This window comes from Peromyscus leucopus, chromosome 4 (genome assembly GCF_004664715.2).
Source record: "Peromyscus leucopus breed LL Stock chromosome 4, UCI_PerLeu_2.1, whole genome shotgun sequence".
NCBI lineage: Eukaryota > Metazoa > Chordata > Mammalia > Rodentia > Cricetidae > Peromyscus > Peromyscus leucopus.
The window spans coordinates 102,445,313-102,471,247 of NC_051066.1; the positions used below are offsets into that span (position 1 = coordinate 102,445,313).

General features: G+C 39.7%; 1 protein-coding gene across 1 annotated transcript in view; it reads right to left on the bottom strand.

The window, feature by feature from the left end:
• Positions 1-25,935, bottom strand: part of Atp8b4 (ATPase phospholipid transporting 8B4 (putative)) — a 203,801-nt gene that overhangs the window by 83,366 nt on the left and 94,500 nt on the right. Inside the window, 5 exon segments of the mRNA XM_028892728.2 lie at positions 1,753-1,944; positions 1,947-1,960; positions 5,753-5,949; positions 12,927-13,015; positions 17,685-17,843. Coding sequence (XP_028748561.1) covers positions 1,753-1,944; positions 1,947-1,960; positions 5,753-5,949; positions 12,927-13,015; positions 17,685-17,843 — 651 coding nt within the window.

Here is a 25,935-nt window from a genome sequence, read left to right on the forward strand (position 1 = left end):
GTGGGAAGGCCCAACCCATGGTAAGTGGTGCCATCCCTGGGCTGGTGGTCCTGGGTTCTATAAGAAAACAGGATGAGCAAGCCATGTGGAGCAAGCCTGTAAGCTGCACCCCTCCATGTCCCTACATCAGCTCCTGCCTCCAGGCTCCTGCCCTGTTTGAGTTCCTGTCCTGACTTCCTTTGATGGGAAAAGTGATATGGGAAAGTAAGCCAAATAATCCCTTTTCTCCCCAAGTTGTGTTGGTCATGATGTTTCATCACAGCAATAGTAAGCCAAGACAATGGGTCAGAGTGAAAAGCTAAAATTTCCCAAAACCCAGATCTATGATTAAGCTGTGCCCAAAAAAGCAATTCTGAACAGTTTGGGAGTGTGCAAGGAAGAATATGCTTTAAGGGCGTAAATACATTATAAATTATAATGCATATAAATCAGGGCCAAAAGAGAATACTTAACTCTTTCCATTCCTTTCCTGTATACTATGAGGGAAATTGCAAGCTTTCATAGGATTTTTAAAATATAGGCGTTTACAAAGATCTTGAGATCTCTATTTGAAAATGTCAAGAAGTTATTTCTAAAAGTAGCCTGCAATAAACATTTCTACAAATGGCTGTTGATCCACATGTCTAACACTTTCAGACTGCTTCTCAGAAATGATACTACTGAGTTAATATGAAGCAAAGGATCCCTAAATTTCATAATATCCTCAAATACTCTAAAATATTCTTACTTACACTATTTAGATCAAGGCAGTATTTTTAGAATATCTCTGAAAATGTCCATCTATTTTAAGTAATGGTTCTATGCTATTTACTAGGCATGATGTGAATATAAGAAGAAAGAAATCTCAGGCTGGAAGTCATCATGTCCACTACCAAATAAGGCAGGCTATGGAGCAAATGGTACAGGAGAGCTGAGGATACCATTACTGTGGGGTTGATGGTGGTGAGGTACAAAGAGAGAGGTGCCAAAAGGCAGGAAAGTATAGAACCTCAACTTTTTCAACCTCATGTTTTCCTTCAGAATCAAATCCTGCTTTAAATTATTAGGCAATGTGTGAGGTTTCCTTCCCATGAGGAGACAAAGAAAAGTTATCCTCTCTTGGAACTCCTTGACTTCCCAAAATGTCTGACTTCCATGAATTAAGGTAAGAGACCCAGAAGAATACTGTGGAAGGTCCCGTCGGGCCCCCATGTTCTCTACAGAAGGAGTTGTCTGCTAACTAGCCAATATCAAGTTGAGAAGAGCCAGGTATAAAAAGGATGTTTGAAAACCCAAATGCAGATTATTTATCCACATAGAAGAGTGCATAGAGGAACTTGGCAGCAGTGAAGGTTCCCTAGAAGGTGTGCACTTCAGAAAATAAATACTAAATTTCCTCACAAACACATATATTGACATTGGTCCCACATCGAACATAGGAAGAAGCATAAGACATTGGCTTAACAAGATAAATCATGCTGCCTAGAACTCATCCTTCCAGGGAATTTGGCCTCTGCAGCACTACAGCACAAAACCACATAGCAGAGTATCAAAGGGAACTGTCTCTACCCATGAATGGCAACAGATCCTAAGTTTTATCAGATTGTTCCAAATGTGTACAGTAACTAGTTCATGGGTGTTCATTACCTGTCAAGCATCACGGCAATGCTTAATAAGAAAGTCATGATGATTTGGGTAACAGGTTATTATTTTTTAATGATATTGTTTATTTATTTATTCAGTATCATCAAGAGGAAGGAACTTCTCCCTTACCATAGACTCTCCCATTAATGGAACATTTTTTAAAAGTCATGATGTTTTGAGTGAGAGTTCCTGTTTTGTCGGAGAAAATATATTCAATCTGGCCCAGCTCCTCGTTGAGTGTGGTTGTCCGGGCTTCAGCAGGCACTGCTTTGGCAGCATAATACATCTTCCGGTCCCAGTTTATAAAGTAACTGTGTCCCAACGGATTACTTCCACACTGTGGTCCATTAAGATGAGAGAGAGAGAGAAAGAGAGAGAGAGAGAGAGAGAGAGAGAGAGAGAGAGAGAGAGAGAAGAGGAGGGAGGGAGGGAGGAGGAGGGAGGGAGGGAGGAGGAGGGAGAGAAAGAAAAGATTCCATCAACATCTGAACACACAAAGATTTGCCAAAGTCCTCAAGAGGTTGAAAAAAAAATGTAAGTGCTCCTTCCCTAGATCCTAGTGACCTTCAGAAATGCCTCAGCTGAGAATCTGCTCATAAACCTTAGTGTCCAAGTGATTTCCTTACAAGCATCATAAGGCAAAATGGCTGCCTCATCAGGAAGCTTCGGGCAATGGCCTATGGTTCTCTATATTAAATAAGCCAATGGGGAGTTTTGTATGGCATGTTAATTTGAAACTCCATCAGTATCTCAGAGTAAACAAATCCTTATTGAAGATATTTGGCAGATATCTAGTTGGAAAAAAATGCATTCTAAGACATTGATATGGTCTTACTTTGCAAAAGAAGCCAACAGTAAGTCTCTATTAAACAAACAAAAACAAAAAAGAAAAAAATGTAAAACTTTGAAATAGGAAAACCATATTAGCATAACTTTTTTTTTTTTTTTTTTTTTTTTTTTGGTTTTTGGTTTTTTGAGACAGGGTTTCTCTGTGTAGCCCTGGCTGTCCTAGAACTCACTCTATAGACCAAGCTGTCCTTGAACTCAGAAATCCACCTACCTCTGCCTCCCAGGTGCTGGGATTAAAGGTATGTGCCACTACCACCCAGCTAATATAACTTTTATTATACTATGTGATTATAATTTTTATATTTATTCACTATTCTTGCCAATCTCTTACTGTGCCAAATTTGTAACCAAAATTTCATTATATTGTAGCTAGAGTTTTCCTGCCTGGCCCACAGTCAGGACAAATCTTTGTCACCCACCAGTCCCACAGCTGCTCAGACCCAACCAAGTAAACACAGAGACTTATATTGCTTACAAACTGTATGGCCGTGGCAGGCTTCTTGCTAACTGTTCTTATAGCTTAAATTAATCCATTTCCATAAATCTATACCTTGCCACGTGGCTGGTGGCTTACCGGCGTCTTCACATGCTGCTGGTCATGGCGGCGGCTGGCAGTGTCTCTCTGCCTCAGCCTTCCGCTTCCCAGAATTCTCCTCTCTCCTTATCCTACCTACTTCCTGCCTGGCCACTGGCCAATCAGTGTTTTATTTATTGACCAATCAGAGCAATTTGACATACAGACCATCCCACAGCATTTTATATATATACATACATATATATATTGTATAAAACAGGAGGAAATGTACATGTAAGATTCAGTACAATTAGCAGTCCTCAACATCCCTTGAGGGTCCTGGAAGATATATATAAGTGACCCTGAAAGGAGGGTCACTCTGCAAAAACCACTCCAAGTTTTCAATTGTCTGCAAATCTGGCAGTTCCCTGTAAACTCAAAGCAAAAGGAACATAGTGGCCTTTAATTCTCCCATGCTGCAGTACAAGCCAGTGGAAATCTACAAAATTCACTCAAATTCTGGGGCCTTAAAATAACCTGTAGAGAAGATGGGTCTCCTTTTTGCTAGGGAAAAGAGGATTTAGGAGGGTGACAGTACAACGTGCATCCCTTTCCATCACACACACACACACACACACACACACACACACACACACACACAAAAAGAGCTGGGCCTTTCTTAATGCATAAACACACTGCCAGCATGGAAATATCTTATCAAAATAAATGTCTTTGTTCACCTGGAATTGTTAACTGTTCAAAGTGAATCATGAGCTCTCGCCATATGGCATTAGTTTATGTATTGTACCTATCCAAAAGCCTAATGGGGGATTTTGTGGAAGGCCTTCAGCCCTCATCACAGAGACACCTGGCAGTTCTCTGTTCCTGGATCATAGTGTTTAAGCATTTAGGACCAAACAGCCTGAAATTTCTTGGAACATTTTTCACCTCCGGTTGAGATCACAGTTATTCAGTGAGAGAAAAAGCTCAGCTTTTCCTCTTCACCCGTCCCCAATCCCACACAGCTTAGGGAGAGAGGGAAAAACCAAGGGTAATCATCAGCCACACGGACTTAGATCTTCACTCTGACTCTATAATTAGATTATAATTATAATTATCAATTCCCCATTTCAGCAGAGCCATTTGAAAAGATTTGGGGGACACATACATGAGATAAAGTATGTGAATCTCCTTACGTAAAACATTAACAGCAAAACAAAGCCATCTATGGACTGTGGCAAGGCCTCCTGTTCACATTACATTACAGAGCAGCAGGAGGAGGTTTGTGAAACCATAAAAGGCAATGCAGAAGGAAGTGAAAATAAGAAGTGCTGTGCCAACATCAAATACACGTGAATACACACGTATAGAATGGTATCTAACGGTAGATGCTATGGTTTCAATAGAAAGGAATTCAGAAATCAATCATTCTTAATGTCCTTGATTTCATAGAGAAGCACATATTTGACAAACACAAGACAAAAAGAAGACAAGTGCTTTTGGGAAGGCCAGAGGTGTTATTGGCAATGCCGAGACCAAAGCCTGGGCTTCTAATATTAGAAATGTGGTTTTTTGTTAACAACTACATACTAAAAGCAAAAGGAATGCTAACCTGGTAATCTAGCTGTGGCTTTATTTTTAAAAAAAATCTTTCAAAGCATTAAATGAGAAATATCAGAGCGGTACAAAGAAAGGAGATACAAAGAGTGTGTGTTATCCACACTTTTGTTCATTTACTCTCCTTGCTTCAGATTGCAATGTACAGATTTTAGGACATAAAAGGAAAGAGCTGATCATAGCTTTTCTGGCAAAGAGCAGCATTTACTATAGATAATGGGGTTCAAGCATAAGAGGTCTCAGCATCGAAGATTTTTTCCAGATTCATAGTCAGGACATTTCAGTGCATTTGTGTAGTGTGCAAGCTTGTGGCTATGTATGCTGCTAAAGTACTGATGGCAAGAAGTGACAAAGAAAATAATCCTATGTTGGCTCCAGGATCTCTGGGCCTACCTGACTCAGTCTTGGAAGAATTGGGATAGAGAATGTCTCAGGTAGACTTATCAAAGTCTCATCAAACACACTCATTCACATACATACATGTATGAAGAAATGGGAGAGGAAGAAAGGATGAAAACATACATATGTTTGGAGAAAGAGAACACACACAGAGAGAGCAGACATACACTCACAGGGTGAGAGAGAACACACACCTGAGAGAGACAAAGGCAGATACAATGATAGACCATTTTAATATCGCTCTGTGGTGTGAAATTGAGAAACTGCAGATCAGGATAGTGGGAAGGATGAACCATACTTACTAAAAATGGCCGGGTACTACTACCTACCTTACTTTGAGTCCTTCCTGTATTTATAGTGGCTGCCAATAATAAGGTAATTTCCCCAATGTTACAGGGCTAATGAATGGTAGACCAGCACCTGCATCCTGGTACCTGAGGCAGGCCAATGACAGGGAGGCCACATCTCAAAATATCCCAGGTCTTCTTTTTCTTACCTTAGACCAGCTCAATTTTATTGATCAGATTGCATGAGCTTATATATACATGTTCCAAAGAAATGCATTCCTAAGAAACCTTACTAATCAAGGAGAAAATAAAATGTATTTGTTGTGATTTAAAAAAAAAAAAAACTACAGTTTAAACAGAATTAAAGAACTAAGTCACCTCATTCCTAACATGTGGAGCAGATCACACACAGATCATCATGAGTGATGAAACTATTTCATTGCAGTGTAAACTCTTAGCTTACCTCACATATAACGAAATGGGCACAAGCGTGTTGAGGATGATAATGTACGACCAGAACGTTAGGAATCCTGAGAACAGGGAACTCTTCTCGCCTTCTCTCCAGAAGAGGAAAGTTCTGAGCTGGTCCCCAGATTCACTCTCCCAGATTGAATTTCCTATTCCAAGAATAATTCCCAGGCATACCAGAAATCCAAAAATCTAAAGGAAGAATAGAAGTATAGAAGTCTGGTTAAGGTTAATGTGAACCCTAAATTAGTCAAATCAACACTATCTAACTACAAGTCAATTTTCCAAAAGAAACTGTCATTTGAAAACCAAGTTATATAAACCTTTTCTTACTTACAATAAAGCCTATGAATAAAACTCATATGGCTAAATATCTGACATACAGTTTCTCACTTAATTCACCCACTAACTCTCTCTGAGGCAGATACAATTATCCACAGATAAAAAACAAAAGAGCAAACACAGAAAAGACTATTATTCTGTGGATTGACCACTGTCACATAGGCAGCTACACACCCTTACTCTGTGACAAATCACATGCTTCAATGAATCTTGATGTCCAGAAGACTGTAGTGTGTCCTCAGTGCCCTAGAGAGCCCCAGTTTACATATATTGTCCAGCTCAGTTGACAGCTTGATGACCTTAGACTTGCCATGAAAAAAAGCCCTTGGGCAAGTCGGGAAGGGATAATCTAGACTCTATTAACTGAAGACGGAAGACCCACCTACATGTGGGCAGCAACACTCCACCAGCAGATGTTCCCAGACTGTGTAAAAAAGAAAGGAAGCTGAGCACCAGCATCCATCTCTCTCTGCTCCCTAACTGCAGGTGCCACGTGACCAGCTACCCCCTGCCCCTGCTGCCGTGGCTTCACCATCACAATTGACTGCACCCCCAGAGCTGTGAACTATTAATAAGCTTCTGTATAGACAAAGTGGAAAATGTGAGGGGGGAAAAAGAAAGAAAATCACTCATAATTCCCTCCCCCACATGACCTCTGCTAACATTTTGGTACATGGTTTGCACTTATCTTGCAACGGAGCGTCTTAAACTATGACTTTGGTTTTACATAGTTTGAAATCCTATTTTATGTGTCTATGCATGTATATTTGCAAATCACATCACAAAATGACTGTTGAAGAATATTGTTTTAACTAGGCAAAGATGTATTTACATTTGTTTACGCTGTAGAATGTTACTTTTAACTGTGTAAAAGTATGTTACCTTTGTTCATGCTGCATTTGCTTAATGATGCAAGGATGTGTGTTTAATTATGTAAAGATGTGCTGCATCTGTTTCGCTCTGCCTGCCTAAGCACCTGATCGGTTAAGAGCTGAACGGCCAATAGATAGGCAGAGAAAGGATGGGTGTGTCTGGCAGGCAGAGAGAATAAATAGGAGACATCTGGGGAGGAGAGGAAGGGGAGGGGAGGGAGGGGAGGGGAGGGGAGGGAGAGGAGAGGAGAGGAGAGGAGAGGAGAAGAGAGGAGAGAGAGGAGAGGAGAGGAGAGAGAGGAGAGGAGGAGACTAATTTGTTTAAAACCTTAGAAGGTGACAAGGACTTAAATAGTCCAAGAGAATTATCACCTGAAGCTGAGAAGGAATTGGCCTTGGTAGAAAAGAAAGTACATGAAGGGCTCGTGGATCGTATTGATCCAAAGCTGGATTGCATTTTGGTTATTTTACATATATATATTTGAAAGATATTATATTGGAATGGATATTTTTACCAAATAAACCAAATAAAAAATTAAAAACTTATGTGGAAAAAATCTCTGACTTGATTTGCAAAGGAAAATTGAGACTTCGTCAATTAGCAGGAATAGACCCAGCAGAAATTGTCGTACCATTAACTAAGGAGGACATTGAAAAATTATGGACAGAAAGTGAACCTTGGCAAAGAGCTTGCAGTAATTTTTTTGGGAGAAATTAACAGCAAATATCCCAAAAGCAATAGAATTGATCTTATAAAGAGAGCTGATTGGATCTTGCCTCGAATTGTACGGCAAAAACCCATATCTGGAGTTCATACATTTTATACAGATGCCAACAAAGAAGGAAAGGCAGGCTACAAATCGGAAAATTTAAGTAAAGTGGTTCAAAGTCCATATAATTCAGTTCAAAAATCATAACTGTATGCTATTCTGTTGGTATTAATGGATTTTTCAGAACCTCTCAACATAGTAACTGACTCTCAGTATGCTGAAAGAGTGGTATTACATATTGAGACTGCAGAATTTATCCCTGATGCTTCAGAATTAATTTCACTATTTATTCAATTACAAGATACAATCAGGAAAAGGAATCATCCTTTATATATTACTCACATTCGATCCCATACTGGTCTGCCAGGCCCTCTAGCCAAGGCAATGATGAGACTGATAAATTATTGATAGGAAATGTGCTTGAGGCCTCAGAATTTCATAAAAAAGCATCATGTCAATAGTAAAGGCTTAAAAAGGATTTTTCCATAACCTGGCAACAAGCCAAAGAAATAGTAAAGAAATGTCCTACTTGTTCCTTCTATAATCAAACACCATTACCAGCAGGATGTAACCCGAAGGGTACTCAGAGGAATGAAATCTGGCAGATGGACGTGTTTCACATTGCAGAATTTGGAAAACTGAAATATGTACACCACACTATCGATACTTATTCAGGATTTCAATGGGCAACTGCTTTGAGTTCTGAAAAAGCTGATTCTGTAATCACTCATTTGCTAGAAGTTATGGCCATCATGGGTATACCTGCACAAATCAAAACTGACAATGCTCCATCATATGTCTCTGTTAAAATGAAACAGTTTTTTGCTTATTACAATATAAAGCATATTACAGGCATACCACATAATCCTACAGGTCAACCAGTTATAGAAATATCAAACAGAACTCTAAAGGATATGCTAAATAAACAGGAAGGGGTAACAAAAACCCCCAGAAATAGACTGCATAATGCTCTTCTAACTTTGAATTTTCTGAATGCCAATGAGAAAGGAACAACAGCTGTAGAGAGACATTGGATAATAGAAAAAACTACAGAATTAAATCAGCCTATATACTTTAAGGATGTGCTGACCTCAGAATGGAAACTAGGGTATGTATTACATTGGGGACGAGGTTTTGCTTTTGTTTCTACAGGAGAAGATAAGCTGTGGGTACCATCAAAATTGATAAAGGTTCGATTTGAACAAGAGAGACCTCTTATTTAGAGGAGGTGATAGTTCATCAACCAACATGAGCATCCAATTTAAAGTAACTTGTATCAATAACACATGCCTTTTCATTTAATCAGATAATAACTTGCCAAAAAAGGAACATCCCCAAAATTAGTCTTGGGGAAAGGTTTTTGTTTTTGTCTTTTAGGAGAATGAAGGTTAAGGAATCTGAAGAACACTGGACAAATGAGACAACTGAAGAAAAGGGACAAATCATCTATCCCAAGAAACAGAGTGAAACGGCGTATGGGTATATATTATCTAAAATATTTTATGTCTTCCTAAATGTTTGTTTCTGCTTTTCTCTAAAGATTTAACACTATTGGTCTTCTAATAGTCCCAGTTCAATTAAAATTTAAAGCTGACTTTGGAGTTGGAGAATGGCTCTCTCCTTCTTTAAACTCAAGCATGTTGTTAAAAGGAAAATGCAAACTCCCTGTATCATGCCAGAAGAAAAGAGCCATCTTCTGCTATGGGACAGGACAAAAGCCAAATTAATTAAGGGACTATTCTATTACTAATCTCACCTCTTTGATTCTATTCTGATTCTTTAAACTTTTCTTAAAGTATGAATTTTATATCAAAATTTACAAGATTAACATATATAGCTATATAGATATATATACATTTTAAACTTTGTTAAGATATGAATGGTCATATAGAGTACTAACTAATTCTAAAAAAAAAAAAAAAGCTTCAATTAACTGCATATATATATGTCTTTGTGTTCCAGTCTCTTATCAGTTTTCTGCAGGAAATCACGGCCAGGCCTAACATCAACTGAAGTCTCCAGAAAGAAGATGGGGCCCGACAACAGCAACAATTCCACGTGGACAATAATAATATCACTAAGCTGACAAATGTCACCTAAAGATCAACTTTGAACTACAAGGTGCTCAGAGCAATTTTGAGATGACTAGCTGAGATGATCCAGTCTCAAAGACTGCTTGAATAAGGACTTGAGATAAACCCTGAACTTTGGCATTATACACAGACTGGATAATGAAGGATATAATTACCTTTCCTAGTATTTGACAATTAACCTAAATTTTTTCTTTCATGATAAAGAAAACTTCGCCCATACCCAGCAGGAAGCAATTTTAAGAATACGACGCCCACATTCCCAAAGAGGTGGTATGGGGCGGGTGGTTTTTTTGGTCTTTTTAATGGGTTTTGGGTCTGGGATAATTTTCAATGTTTAGGGGAGTTGGTTACAAGTTGTTGTCTAGGGTTAGGAAAAAGGCTAAGCAAAGGAGATTAGATTTAAGGTACTTATTTAAAAAAAAGAAAAAGAAAGAAAGAAAGAAAAGAAAAGAAAAAGACAATTACTAGTTTTAAATACTTTACATGGGATTGGATTGTTTTATATTGTATACAAATTTGAAACTGATATTGTTAGAAAATGCTACATGTATATTTCTAATTGTATTTATACCATTCATTTAACAATGTAATGCAATTTTCTGATCCTTGAATGTTATTATTACCAACTATTAGGATATAAAGAAATGAAAGTTAGTAGTTAGACATTACAATAGAACTTGTAGTCATATTAGATATGTTTTAAAAATTGAGCAGAGATGTTTTAGATAGGTCATCTTCAAACCCTTCAGAGATCTACAGAATATGGCATTTAAAATGTTTTAATAACTTAGAAAATTTTTCTTTTTTGAGACATGTTGGCTCCTGGCAGTACCAATCTACTTCAGAGAAAATATGGGCATTGAAGAAACTGCATATGGAGTCAACTTTCATTGTGGCAAAAGTTAGCCACTGGACAAAAAAGTATCCTCGAATCAACAGGACAAAATGGACAGACAGAACACGAAACAAAGGACTACTGATTCTTGCCAAAACAAGTGTGGGTATGGCTTTATCAAAAGGCATCTTCTGAGGCCAGGACAATATGGCACCATCCCTGAAGTGGCCTTTGCAATCCGGAAAAGATACAGTGCCCTTTTCTTCGAAGGCAGCTTAGCAGGCAGTGGGCTGATGGCTTCTGTTGTGCAATGGAACAGCAGCTGAAAGCTCATGCCTCTCTATAGTAGACTGGCATTTAATAGAGGGATGTGGAGAAGAAGGGGATGCTGAGATGAAGCCATATATACACAGCCAAGAAGAATGGACAGCTGAATTCAAAAACTGTCAACAATTTCCAGAATTTAAAATCCTGAATCATGACAGGACACTAGTGGAATTCAGGTGTTTCTGGTACATGGACTGCTCTCACCCAATGTGAGGTTGAACTGTTGACCTTGTGTACATCCTACTTCACAAATGAGTCTGTCAGATACGCTAAGCCTATAGGTTGAAGATGATGCCCCAACACTGCGGACACCTCAGGTGACTGCCCAGGCAGCTGGCTGTTTCTGTCAACTCACAAATTTTTTGGAAGTTGCTTGCATGTACTTCCTGTTTTTATTTTTGTTAGCTAATATTATTTCCTTCTTGGGTCTCTGAGGGAGTTGAAGATTAGTTAGCTATGGTTGAAGATTAGTTAGTTATAGTTGAAAATTAATTAGGATAGAAAGTGCATTAGATACATCTTGGATTTACCAAAATAGGATAGATAATGGAATTATTTTCTCTGATTTGTCAAATATCTGTTTAGGTATTTATTACTTGTATATATTGTATATAGTTATTGTACTTTTGTATATAGTTTTTCTTTTGTTAGTTATAACCTTTTGCTTTTTTTCTTTTATTAAAATAGAAAAGGGGAAATGTGGTGGTATTCTAATTGTGCTGAAATGTGATTTTGATTGTATGTTGATAAATAAAGTTGCTCGGGGGTCAGAGCTATTAGAGCCATAGACAGAGTGTGGCGGTGGTGGCACACGCCTTTAATCCCATAGATCTCTGTGTGTTCAGGGATACAGCCAGCATTGGAGACATATGCCTTAAGACCTGGGAGGCTGTACATACAGACAGTGACGAGGCAGTCACGTGTTTGGGTTTACAACCAATGAGAAGGCAGAATGGCTATGAAACGACTTACACACAGGGAAATAGCTCTCTTTCGGGAAGCCAGGACCACCGCATGAGGAAGGGTGAGATTTTAGCTCTGAGCTCTGACCTCTCAGCTTTCTCTTTTACATTGGTTCTGTTTTTCTTATTTAATAAGACGGTTGGTTACATCTACATCTTTTTTTTTTAAGAGAAAGCCGAGAGGAGAGGAGGGGAGGGGAGGGGAGAGGAGAGGAGGGGAGGGAAGGAGAGGAGAGGACTTCTAAATGAATTCTCAGAAAAGCAAATTAAATATATTAATATAGCAGTGACTAGTGGAATTGCCTAATTCAATCACAGCAATGCAACCGTACCACCAGAGTACTCATCAACTTGCCAGTGACTCACCCTCAGTACCAGAGCATGCATCAACATGTCAGTGACTCACCCAGAGTACTAGAGTACTACTCAACCTGCCAGCTAATCGCCCAGAGCACTAGAGTACTACTCAACCTGCCAGCTACTCACCCAGTGCACTAGAGTAGTATTCAACCTACCAGCTACTCACCCAGAGCACTAGAGTACTACTCAACCTACCAGCTACTCACCCAGAACACTAGAGTACTACTCAACCTGTCAGTTACTCATCTAGAGTACTAGAATATACCTTAACCTGACATTGACTCATGCAGACTATTAGAACATGTCTCAACCTGTTGTTGACTCATCCTGGCTACTAGAGTACTCATCAACCTGTCAGTGACTCACCCATAGCACCAGAATATGCACATCAACCTGTCAGTGACTCACCAATAGTACTAGAGTACTCATCAACTTGTCAGTGACTTGCCTAGAGTACTAGATTACTACTCAACCTGCCAGTTACTTACCCAGAGTACTAGAATATGTCTCTACCTGTTGTTGACTCACCCAGACTACTAGAATACTTATCAAACTCTTAATGACTCATCTACAGCACAAGAGTACTCATCAACCTGTCAGAAACTTACCCATAGGACTAGGGTATTCATCAGTCTGTCAATGCTTGTTCTTTTAAACTTTGTCTTGCCACTGTTCTGCATTAGTTTAGTGTCAGGACCTGTAAAAAAAGTAACAATTCTGAAACACAATCTAATGGCAGGAATCAATACATATCTTTCAATTATAAGTCTGAATGTTATAAATTCCCCCAATCAAAACTACTTTAGGGTTAAAAAATGGGCAATGTATTCCAGTCAAAAGTAACCTACAAAACAACCAGGTATTATTGTTCTAATGTCTGAAAAAATAAACTTCAAACCAAAACTAGTGAGAAAGATAAAGAAAGGCATTTTATATTGATTAAGGGGAAAACCCATAAAAAGAATATTTCAATCTAAACACACATGTCCTGAACACAAAACATCCAATTTCATTAAACAAAAACCCACTAGATATGGAATCACAGATTAAGCTCTGCCCAATAGTAATAGGTGAGCTTAATTCCCCACTCATACCAACTGACAGGCCATCCTGACAAAATATAAATAGGGCTGGAAAGATGGCTCAGCCGTTAAAGGCTAGGCTCAAACCCCAATTGTCTACTCATTTCTGGACCTACTGTCTATTTACAAACATTATATATACTATAGGTAAGGGTCCATCCTTCCCATATATTTATTTTAAATGTTTAATATATTCTGCCTCTTAAACACTCTTGCTGGTTTCCCCCAAGCTCTTCGGATAAAAACCAAACTTTTACACATAATCTGCAAGGTCTGCACAGTCCAGCTGCTCCCCACACCTCCAGTCACATTCCCATGAGCATCTCATGTGCTTTCTGCTCTCCATCAGAACTCTGGAAGTTTCTGACCTCATTATACCACAATACCTTGGCCCATGGCTTGCCTTCATGGTAGCCAGCTCTTCGCCTTCCTTATACTCTCTGCTTCCTTCCACTTTTCTAACTCTTCATTTTTGTTTATATTAGTCTATAAATGGCAATTCAGGAAAGCCTTCCTCAAAGTCATCCTAAACAGGATGTATAAGTGGCATTTAAATATAAAAAGAAGAGTTAGTAGTTCATTATGGATTCAATTTTCACAAGATCTAAGTACTGCCTGGAACTTGTTTCCTCATTGAATGTCTCAAGACTTAGGGACTCAGGGTACCCATCTATTCAACTCTGACATGGACAAAAACAACCCTGAATTCCCCTGCTTGCCAGTATTCTAGTTAAGTTCTCTCTTAACTAAAGTCAGTGCAAACATTGTCTGCTTTACAAATGTCCATGACATTCACCCTGACAAATACCATCTAAAAGTGAACATCCGGGACACATCACAAAAGAACAGAAGCTCCTTTTCTCCTCCACCAAAACACAGAGAATAGTTCTGTTTTCCCAGCTCAACCCATGGAGGTGTCAGTGTGTTCTGAATTGCTGGCAAAAGCATTGAGAAGTAGGCATGGAAACCATCAACAAGTATCCTCTTCCATACACATCATCCATTGCATGCCTAAGCAATGGATCCTAGTGCACTCATTATTATCCTGTGCTCCACAGACAGAAGAGCCTAGAAAGTCTTAGAGCAAGGATTCTGTCTGATCTCTGCCCCACATCTGCCTGATCCCTAATCCATGGATTTCTGTTCAACTTGCCTCCTTCCAGTCATATAAGAGGATTTTCCCAGAGAAACATTCTTGTGAAGGAGACCTTGGCCCCTCAACAGCTCTCAGGAGTGGCTCTCAACAGTTGTCCTGGCACATATACTATGACTCCGTTGAACTAGAGCTTCAGACTAGTCATTCCAAACAAGACTATACAAATGTAATGAACTTTTGAATGACAGCCCATCCCTTAGATAAGGCATCTCCACTTCAGTGATAACAGGGATCAAACCAAGAGAATATTTACCAAGAGACCCTCAGATAGGGAGACTTTTTTGAAATCTCCATACTTCTAAGCAGAAAGTAAAAGAAATATACAGGTAAGCTTGAGTTTTTCTCTGAAAGAAAGATGGAAATGTGACATAAATAACCATAAACTTACTTACCTCACTAATTTTAAAAAAATCTGGTGAAAGAATCATGGAATTAGGTTCAGCCTCAGACAAAGGCCTGATTCTGCTTGATTTCTAGAGACTTGCTGGGTCTTTACACATGACAATGCCCTGAGAGAAAAAGCTATGCTCACACCCACAGCTGAGGGTATTTAGAAGGACTTTTTCTAGCTTTGGAACACATTGGCTCTTTAATGAGCATTTTTGTTGTTGTTGTTGTTGTTGTTAAGGAAAATGGGTTAAGAAAAATAATCCAATTTCAATTGCACATGTAATCAGCAAACACAAAACACATCTTAATTTGGTGTCACAATAAATAGGATTTTTTAATCAATGACTAATAAATGAAGCTATAAGTATAATTTGAGTGGCTTTGCCAACTTGTGCTGCTGTTCCTGAGAAGGAGAATGCTACTTCAGACTCACAGAAATAAAGAAAACAAAAATGGTAGGCAAAAAGACCCCCATCCTACCACAAGGACACTTGCTCAACTATGCTCATAAAGGCTTTTTTCATAATAGCCAGAAACTGGAAACAACCTAGATGCCCCTCAACTGAAGAATGGATAAAGAAATGTGGTACATTTACACAATGGAGTATTTATCACTTGGCTATTTAAAAAAAAATTGACATCATGAAATTTGCAGACAAATGGATGTAACTAGAAAAAAAATCATCCTGAGTGAAGTAACCCAGATCCAGAAAGACAGACGTGATATGTTCTCACTCATAAGTGGTTATTAGCTGTTAAGTAAAGGATAATCATACTACAATACACAAACCCAGAGAGGTTAAGTAACAAGGAGGGCTCTAGTGGGACGCATGGATCTACCTGGGAAGCAGAAATAGAGTAGATTTTGTGAATGGGATGGGGATGGTTGGAGATGGGGAAAGGAGGAATCTGATTGGGAAGGAGGGAGGGAAGGAGAAAGTAAGGGGAGTAGGTGGGCACTTAGCGTGTGATGTGGAAACCTAGTGCATTGGAAACTTCCTGGAACCTATGAGGGTGACCCTAGTGAGTACTCCTAGTAATGGAGATATGGACCTTGAACTAGCCATCTTCTTGGGTTATGCTCCCAGTGGTGGGACTGGGACATCAACCTAGCCTCAAAACCTCTGACCCACAACTTGCATTTCCTGCAAATTGCATTGGGGCAATGGTGGCTCAGAGCTTGTGGGAATGACCAACCAAAGACTGCTCTGACTTGATACCCATGCTATAAGAGGGAGCCAATGCTGGACACTGCCTATATGGCCCAGAACCAGAAGCTGGATGGTCCAGAGACCTAGGGTAGAACCAAACACAACTGGTGGGGGAAAAATCAATGAAATGATTCCTAATGATATTCTGCTATACTTATAGGTCAGGGCCTAATCCAATTGTCATCAGAGAGGCTTCCTCTGGAGCTGATGGGATGCAGAGATGACATGAGATACAGAGACCCACAGACAAACATCAGACTGAGATCAGGGAACCCCACAGAAGAGGAGGGATAAAAGTAGCCAGAGAGGTTGAGGACACCCAGAGAACACAGCCCATGGAATCAACTAAGCAGGGGTCATGGGGGCTCACAGAGATGTGAATCAGAAATCGTAGAGCCTGCATGGGTCTACACTAGATTCTCTGCATACATGCTTTGGTTGTTTAGCTTGGGGTTTTGTGGGGCCCCTAAAAGTGGGTGTTGGGAGTGTCTCTGCTCTTTTGCCTGCTCTTGGGACCCTTTTTCTCCTACTGGATTACCTGGCCCAGCTTTGATATGAGAGTTTGTGCCTAATCTTATGGCATTTTGTTATGTCATGTTCAGCTGATATCCCTGAAATGCCTGCTCTGTTCAGAAGGGAAATGGTTGAGCAGTAGATCTACAGTGGGGAGGAGGGGGACTGGAAGGCATGGAGGGAGGGGAGACTGAGGACCAGATGTATTGTATGAGAGGAATAAACAAAAAAGAAAAATGTCACCTTTTTACATCCCTCCCTCCATCTATCCATCCATCCATCCATCCATCTATCCATCTATCCATCCTAGTCCCATCAAGCACAGCCCTCAGACCCATCTGCCCTGGTGACAAACAGAAATGATTGCTCTCTAGGAAGCCTTTCTCAAAAGAGCCTCCTGACCTTTTCCAATGAAACCAATGTGAGATGCAGTGTGAGGGAGGGGCCTTCTTTCATATCAATTTTTGGTTTGTTTTCTTTTTAATTCTTTTGTTTTATGTATGTGATGCTCTATCTACATATACACCTGCATGCCAGAAGAGGGCATTAGATCCCATTATAGATAGCTGTGAGCCACCATGTGGTTGATGGGAATTGAACTCAGGACCTCTGAAAGAGCTGCTAACGCTCTTAACCACTAAGCCATCTGCCCAGCCCCTCAATCTTTGGTTTTTAATGGCAGGTTATTGCATAGGCTAACAGATGCATACAACGGGGCTAAAGAGAAAGAAACTGAGTAGTAGATGTGTAGATACTGATGGATACTGAAGGCTTCAGCATCCTTAAAATGAGTTCAAGGTATCAGTGCTTCCCATACTCTGGAACCACATGGATTATACTCAGAGCACTGCTGTCTCCTCTAGGGGTACCACACTCTGGGGTGAACTCAGGAGTCAGCCCTTGGCATTCAATTAAAAACTCTGTGCATGTCCACATCCATAGAGAACCATGAACTACACTGAAGTTACCACAGGAAGGGATATCATAGAGATGGCCCTGGTTTGTACACTGTACCTGCAAAAAGAACCATCCCAAAGCACCAGCTGGTGTTCCTCAGGACGCAGCCTCTCAGGATTATCTTCTGGTTGCTGAGGGTGTGTTTGCTGTCCTTCCAAGAGAGGACTCCAGAGAACTTGTCTAATTTGTTGTTAGGTGCCTCACAGACAACAATCCCTGGAAAAGAAGCAAGTCTCTTTAGACTCACTGACAACTCACTTCAGAAGCCCATAGTAACACTTCAGCGCCCAACTGCTGACGTGCAAGGCATTGCGCCTCCCTTCTAGAAAGCACGCTGTTACACTTGCAAGATTTGTGCTGGGGGGAAAAATAAGCTACAACATGCAAAAATGGAAATCCATCAAATATTTCTAAGCAGGATTGTGTACACTGACCAATAAGAACATGAGAGACATGAGATTTCTTTTTCCATTAAAAATATTTCTAAGTACCTATTTTTACTCTTAGGATATATATATGGTTTTTCGAGACAGGGTTTCTCTGTGTAGCTTTGCATCTTTTCCTGGGACTCACTCTGTACCCCAGGCTGGCCTTGAACTCACAGAGATCCACCTGCTTCTACTTCCCAAGTGCTGGGATTAAAGCATGTACCACCACCGCCTGGCTATCTTGGGATGTATTAAAATGATTTTTTCAGAAGTATAAAATGATAAATGTCCACATTGTTATTTTTACTTACTGTAAACTGCCACATGAGTTAAGACGCCACAGTTTTGGTTTCACAACAAAAATTAATCGGTTTTCTATATTCGTGCTAAGGATTTGAGGTTCTAGTATACCACACCCCAGAGAAACCTGAGCCTTGTTTGCCCTGTGTGCTAAGATTCCTTCCAGGTGCCCTGTGTCTCTTATCTTGATTTGACTAAGAGTTCTGTGGACTCTAAAAGGCAGCACATAACTTGCTCAAACTAGCCAGAAAATGTTTCTGGTTTTGGTGTTTTGGTTTGTTTTTAATTCCAAGCAAGGACATGCTTATTCCAAGTCAATGAAATCGATTCATTCTGTTATTTCAAACAGAACACGCAAATTCAGGATGGGAGCTTCCTAGATAGCAAGAGAAAACAGGAATAATTTTTATGGACACTTCACAAGATGTAACTATTAGGTTCACACACATTTGCACTACGGACAAACGTGCTACAATTTTAGAAGTAATGAGACATGAGAAAACGGAGTGCTGAGGAAAGAAAGGAGGGAAGGAGCAGGAGAGACAGGAAAAAGACAAAAAGGCGAAGTGGGGTAGAAACACCTGGGCCCAGGTCAGAGTCAAAAGTAAGATCAGCTAGCAGCGTCCAGGCTTGCTGTCTTAGAAGCAACAAAAGGACATTTTAAAACCAGAAGCCAACAAGGAGGTTTGGATAAATGAAAGGGGAAGGGAGGGCCCACCTTCAGCACTGGTTAAGCCGACCAGCTAAACCGGGGGCTCTACACAGTGCTATCTTGGGCACTGTGACTTCATCTAAGACTTAAGATCTCAGCCACAGTAGAGAGAACGGTCCCATTCTCTCTCTAAGCCACCTTCTGATAATGAAGAGATTTCTTGCAGGGTTTCTTCCTTTCCTGGAATGCTGGCTTCCCTTTCCAACTATAGATGTAACTGAAGCTGTGAGTCAAGTAGCCTGACCACTCCTGACCAGTCAGGCTGGTCATATTTCAAAATCAAAAATGAAACCCTGTCTAGCCTCTCCTTACCATTTCCTAATTAGAAGAAAAAAAAAAACTGACCTCTATTTGGTCGTTCTGTGGGCCTTCCCAAACAGCCAGTGCTAAGTGAGAGCCTGCTCACCTGGGTTTCACTGAGACAAACAACCTGCATAAGGTTGTTTCCTAGACCAAGTAGCTAAATTGTGGTTAGCTCTCCTTATAGCTTATTTATTAAAAAGTAAATTAAAATGAGTTTCAACTGGCTCAATTTCTTTGGAAAACTAACGTTATAGACCCAGAGCTTTTTCTGAATCCTCAGATTTTGTGATCATCTTTTCTTTGAGCAATAATTTTCATTTCTGAGTTTCATGTAACCTTGAGTTGAGTGGGTCTCACCAGCAAAACCTGCACAAATAACAGGCTGACAGAAGCCCTTAAAATTTATTCCAATTTCTTCACCCAAGACTCAATTTCCCAAACTTCAAATTTGGCCACTATTCAAAAAAAAAAATGTGGTTTGGGCAAAAACAACATGATACATGGTTCCTTGCCAATAACAATATAAAAAGCAGGTTTGTTTGATCATGTTCATTGTTGTGAACAAAGGCTGACAAGGAGGTAAATTCAACCTTGAACATTTTGGCTCACTATGCTCCGCAAGAAGATGTGCCCACATCTGGCCTCATGCTGAGGGTGCTTTCTGTCAGGGACCACAGGGCCGAGTTCTCTATGAGCTCCTGGAGGCCAAGCCCCAGCACAGCTTCCTAAAGAGTGTGGCCCCAGTGCTCTGAGTACTAAACACAGGGTTTCATCACAACAAAACAATTACCTGATAAAGAGTGTTGTTTCCCCTTTCCTAGCTCCGTTGGCACAAAGCATGAGTGTCCCCATCTCTCTTCCACTCTTTCCAAAGGGACTATCAGCTTCCTTTGCATAAAGCACTGCACTCATCTCTATGTATTCCCACAACTTACCACACTCTCTACAACATAAAATCATAAAAATATTTGCTGGAGAAATAGTTGAGGAAAGTGGTTTCAAGAAAGGGATGTGGGGCTGGACAGATGAATCAGTGGCTAAGGGCCCTTGCTGCCCTTGCAGAGGACCCCTGTTCAGTTCCCCACACTCTCATGGTAGCTATAACTCCAGTTTCAGGATATCTGAGGGCTTCTTCTGCATCTAAGGGCACCAGGTACATACATGGCGCTCCTATATACATGCAGGTAAAACACTCAAACACATCATTTTCTTTCAAAAGGAAAGAGGTTGAGAGATAACATAGGTATTACAGTAAATCTATGCTGTGGAACAATCTTTGTACACTGTAAATATGTATTGCTCTCATTGGTTAATAAAGAACTGTCTGGCCTACGGCTGGACAGGAAGAAACTGGGTGGGAGAGCCAGACTAGGAGAATTATGGGAAGAAGAAGGGCAGAGTCAGGGGTCACCAGCCAGAGAGAGAAAGCAGGAGATGAACAGGCCATGCTGATAAAGGTACTGCCACATGCAGAGTGTAAATAAGGAACATGGGTCAACTTAAAATGTAAGAGCTAGTTAGTAATAAGCCTGAGCTTTTGGCCAAGTATTTATAATTCATATTCAGCCTCTGAGTCAGTTATTTGGGAACTGGCAGGCAGGAAAGAAACATCTGCCTATGTATGGCACCCAACATTCGACAACTCTATCCACATAAAACCTGAGAAAATTTGGGAAAGGATTCTAGACACATAGAAATGGAGCCAAGAGCAGCTTCCTAGCTTGTGTCTCTCAGGCCAGCTATGGTACAGGGATGTGTCCCCTGGCTGCAGCCAGTGGGCTTGAGCTGCCAGCTCTGTATGACAGGTTCCTACAGTCTCTCATGCCAGCTGCAGTACAGATAGGCATCTCCCAGTTTAAAGGCTCATATCATCAGAAAAAAGATAAATTCAGATAAAAAGAGCTTCTAAACTGCTCACGGTGTGCTTAAAAAATGTGCATAGGGTTGGGAGAGAAAAGAGAAAGAATATATACAGTCTTAAATTTTAAAATATAGTTTTAGAATAAAGTCCTTCAAAAGGAATAGAGTAAAATATAAAAGGAATAGAGTAAATATGTATTGCTCTATTCAAAAGGAATAGAGTAAATATGTATTGTTAATAATAAAGCTGCCACATGACAGAAGAAACTGTGAAGATGAAAAATACACAGAGATGTCTGGATACTGTGTGTTATTGTGTTGTCTTTTAATTTTTTGACTGCTGAGGAAGGACATAGCTGCTAAGACACACTGGGTTATTCAGGCTGCTAGATTAAAATAACATATATATTTTGAAAATGTCTTGACTTCAGAATTTAAGTCAAAAGATAAGTTACTTTGAGGGAGAGGTTATGCTTTTATTTCTACAGGAAATGAGAGGCTGGATCATTCTGGTTAAAGAAAATCAGGTTTGATCAAGGAAGACCCCCTGAAACCCTGACTACAGACATAAAAAAATAAATCTAAAAGAACTACAAGACGTGATGTATTTTTTACCTGCTAAAACACGTAACAAAAAAAATCATCTTTGGCTGACTTGTGTACAAGGCAGTCTATACTTGCATTAATGCCGATATGTATGTTGCCTTTAAAAGTTTATGTATTTTCTGAGCAAGGAGACCAAACACCAAGGAAAGCAGATGGTCCATGTGATCCAGTATTTTCAAAATGTTTCAGTCTCCTCAGAATTCTGCATCCAGAACAGCTTCAAGGCTGCTGGCTGAGATGATTCAGCCTCACAGAATACTCCAGTCAGGACTTGACCATAATCCTGAATTTTCTCAGAGTCCCCCAATGATTACCCGTACCCCTAATCAACAGGAAGTAGTCTAGAGAACTATGCTCACATTCCAAAAAAATGGGTTATGGATGTTTATTATCATTTAAGGGGGTTAGTTACAACTTGTTACTGGTAATGGTCAAAAAAAAAGCTGAACAAACAATATTAGATTTGGGGATTTCATTCTAAAAAGAAAAGGGGGATAAAGAAATGATAGGATAAAAGGGTAAATTATTGAGTCTACTTTTAAGCTAAAAAAAGCAACTCCTAGTCTTAGATATTTTTACACTGGTATGAATTCTGGTTTATTGATACAAATTTAAAGTTAATTTTGTTATACTGTATGTGTATTTCTACTCTTGGTTAAGGTATTATATTTATGTAATTCATTTAAAAATGTGATGTATAATTAAGAAATACTGATTAATAGTCATCTATAATAGTCAAACTTATACTCATGCTAGGTATGTTTTCAAGGTCATACACAGATATATTCAGATAGATGGTCTTCAATCACTTCAAAGACTTACAGAATATATCATTTAATATATTTAATAACCTAAGGCTTTTCATGACAGTGAGACACATCTGCTCCTGGCAGCACCAATTTACTTCAGAGAAGATAATGGGGATTGAAAAAAACTCCATATGCAGTTTGTTTTCTTCATGGCAAAAGCTAGCCATGTGGGCAAAGAAACTGCCCTTGCCCCGATTGCTGACAGTATACTGTCCAAACTGGACCAGCAAGATGCAAAAGAAAGTGACTGTCAAACTTTCCAAGACAAAGTAGGACAGTCCTTCAGAATTCCCTGCTTCACAGGAAAGTCTGTCAGATATGCTAGGCCTGTAAGGCAGAGTTAGATGCCCCAACATTACAGAAGAACTTGGGGTGACTGTCCAGGAAGCCAGATGTCCCTGTCATTAGGTAACATTTCGCCCTTCTGAGTTCTTTGATGGAGTTGACAATTATAGTTTTCCTTACTTATAATAAAAGGTATAAAACTTTAGACTCACCAAGATAAGATAGATAATAAAGTATATTCTCTAATATTGCCAGATACAAATAGATTGGATATTCTAACTGTAATTCTTACTTGATAACTGGTTTTGTTGTATTTAATTTTACTATGTTAAAGTTAAAACCTTCTTTTTTAATTAGACAAAAAAAAGGAAATGCTGTGGAACAATTTTCGTACACTTCAAATATGCATTACTCTCACTGGTTAATAAAGAGCTGACTGGCCTATAGCTGGGCAGGAAGAGACCGGGTAGGAGAGCCGGACTAGGAGAATTGTGGGAAAAAGGGAAGAGTCAGAGAAGTAGCTAAGAACTGCAGAGGGAACAGGACATGCTGGAGGACAGGTAAGGCCACAAGCAACATAGCAGAATATAGATTAATAGAAATGGATAAATTTAAGTTGTAAGAGCTAGTTAGTAATAAGCCTAAGCTATAGGCTGAGCACTTATAATTAATATTAAGCCTCTGTGTGTTTATTTGAGAGTGGCAGGTGGGACAGAAACTTCCACCTACAAATCTATGATAAATGAAAAGGTAGGTATATTTTGACAGGAATCATAAAAAAAAATGGAGATTTGAATATCAAATATCTTAGAATGACCTAATTGTAGTAGAAGTCAGAGAGAATGATGAAAACAGGCAGGCACCTTAAAACACATCAGAAATAAGCAAAAATATTTGCCACCCACAAAGTATAAAAAACAAAAGATGCTTGTTTTGGGACCCTGCTTTCTTCTTTCTAATTCTACTAGAGGAAGATATGATAAATATTCCAGTGGTAAATAGCTGGAAAGGATAAGAAAATCATTTAGGGAAAATAGAATCATTTCTCCCATGGTCATCTTAGTTGGAAATGATACAATCTCAATAATTTAATGTAGACATAATCAAGGTAGCTAATCTGAAGAGGCTATAAGGACAGAGCTAGGGAGATGGCTCAAGGATTAAAGTATTTGCTGCACAAGAATGTGGATCTAGGTTAGGAATTCTGGCACCCAAGTGAAAAAAAAAAAAACCAAGCATGGCATTATGTGATGTATAATCCCAGTACTGGGAAGGAGAGACCAAATCCTGGGTTCATTGGCCTGCCAGCCTGCCTAATTGGCAAGCTCTAGGTTCAGTAAAAGCTCTGTCTCAAAGAAAAAAATGAAAGCAATAGAGAAAGACATTCAACACACACACAAACACATAAATACACACTTGCACACATACACATACGCCAGGCTCACAAATGCATAAAATGCTGTATGCATTTTATATGATAACATACAGTATACAGTGAGTGCTTGTTGCTATATCAACATCATGTTTAGGGCCTGAGAATGTTAGCAATCACCCAGGCAAAGTCTTCTTTCAGAAGAGCCCTAGTGTAAGTCCACCTTCCCCTCTGTGCCTTAAGCTTTGTGAATGCAAGGCCTGGTCATATTAACCACTGTCTCCACACACAAACTCTTCAGCATTGTGTGAAATACACATTGTCCAAATGAATAAACACACAAAAGAATGAATGAATGAGCATCAACTCATATTGTGTTTAAGGCCTCTGTTCCTGAGTATAGATGTAAGAGTGTAGACAGGAAATAACAGAAGCATGCCCGACACATCTCAGCTTTGACGCAGGTTGGTCTGAAGTTCTGGACTTGCTGTCCTCAGAACAGGAGTGGGGATCTGGGTTTCCTGACACTTTGGAAGATAAATGTGCACTTAGAGTATAGGAATAGAAAGTGGTGGCTTGATGCCAGCATAGTTTAGAAAATATTAGAAGAAAAGCCATAGAGTAACTAGAAATAAAAAAAATAGTGTGATATCCAGATGTGCCCAGAAGTTACAAGCAATATGTATGTATGTATGTATGTATGTATGTATGTTGTAGTATGTATGTATGTGTGTATGTATGTGTATATGTGTGTTGTATGTAGCACAGCATAAGCAACAACGTGCCTCATACATGGGTCTTGTCTGTTTCAACTTCCCAAATATGGTCAGGACATTTCCAAAAGTAGATAATACTAACATCATTAATGTAAAGTGAAAGATGGAACGTTGGGTTTTGATTCCCATGGCATATGAGGAAGCCTTTCTAATCACCAGAAGAAACCCTGAAATTTACTGATTTCTCTTTTATATTAACATTTGGTTTTCAGCCATTTTAGACCTGTGTGCAAGGACCTTGATTATACTCACACCCCATTGGCCTCTCTTATTCCTCTAGTACTCCTCCTGACCCCTTCTTCCCAGTGACCCCTCCACACTGATGTTTGCTTTTTCTGCATGCCCACGGGTCTTGTGCGGGTATCCTGTTCACGTTTGCAGCAGCCAGGTCATTTCACAGCACTCCTCCCCACTTTCTGGCTCTCCCAGGCTCCACCTTCTCCTTGGCAGAGCTCCTGGGATTGGAAGGTGGTGGCACAGATGTCCTGTTTGGGGCTGAACACTCAATAGTCACTTATCTTCAGCACTTTGGTCAGTTGAGTTCCAGCTTTGACAGTTACCCACTGCTACAAGAGGCTGAGTCCTGCACCAGTCTACGGTTTAAGCAAATATTCAGAAGGCAGCTTAAGTACATGTCCAATTCACTAGAGCTTCAGCAGCAGATTCACTCTAGAGCCAGTGACCTCCCTAACTTTTAGCCAGGTTTGCAGCATCAAGCATGGATTCCTTCCAATGGAGCAGATCTCAAATTCAGCCAAAAAGTGATTGGTAACCCCCAGAATACTCTAGTATCAGTGGGCATGTGTTTCTGGGCAGGTAAGTGTTGTTTCAAACATAATCTACAGCTGGGTAAGATC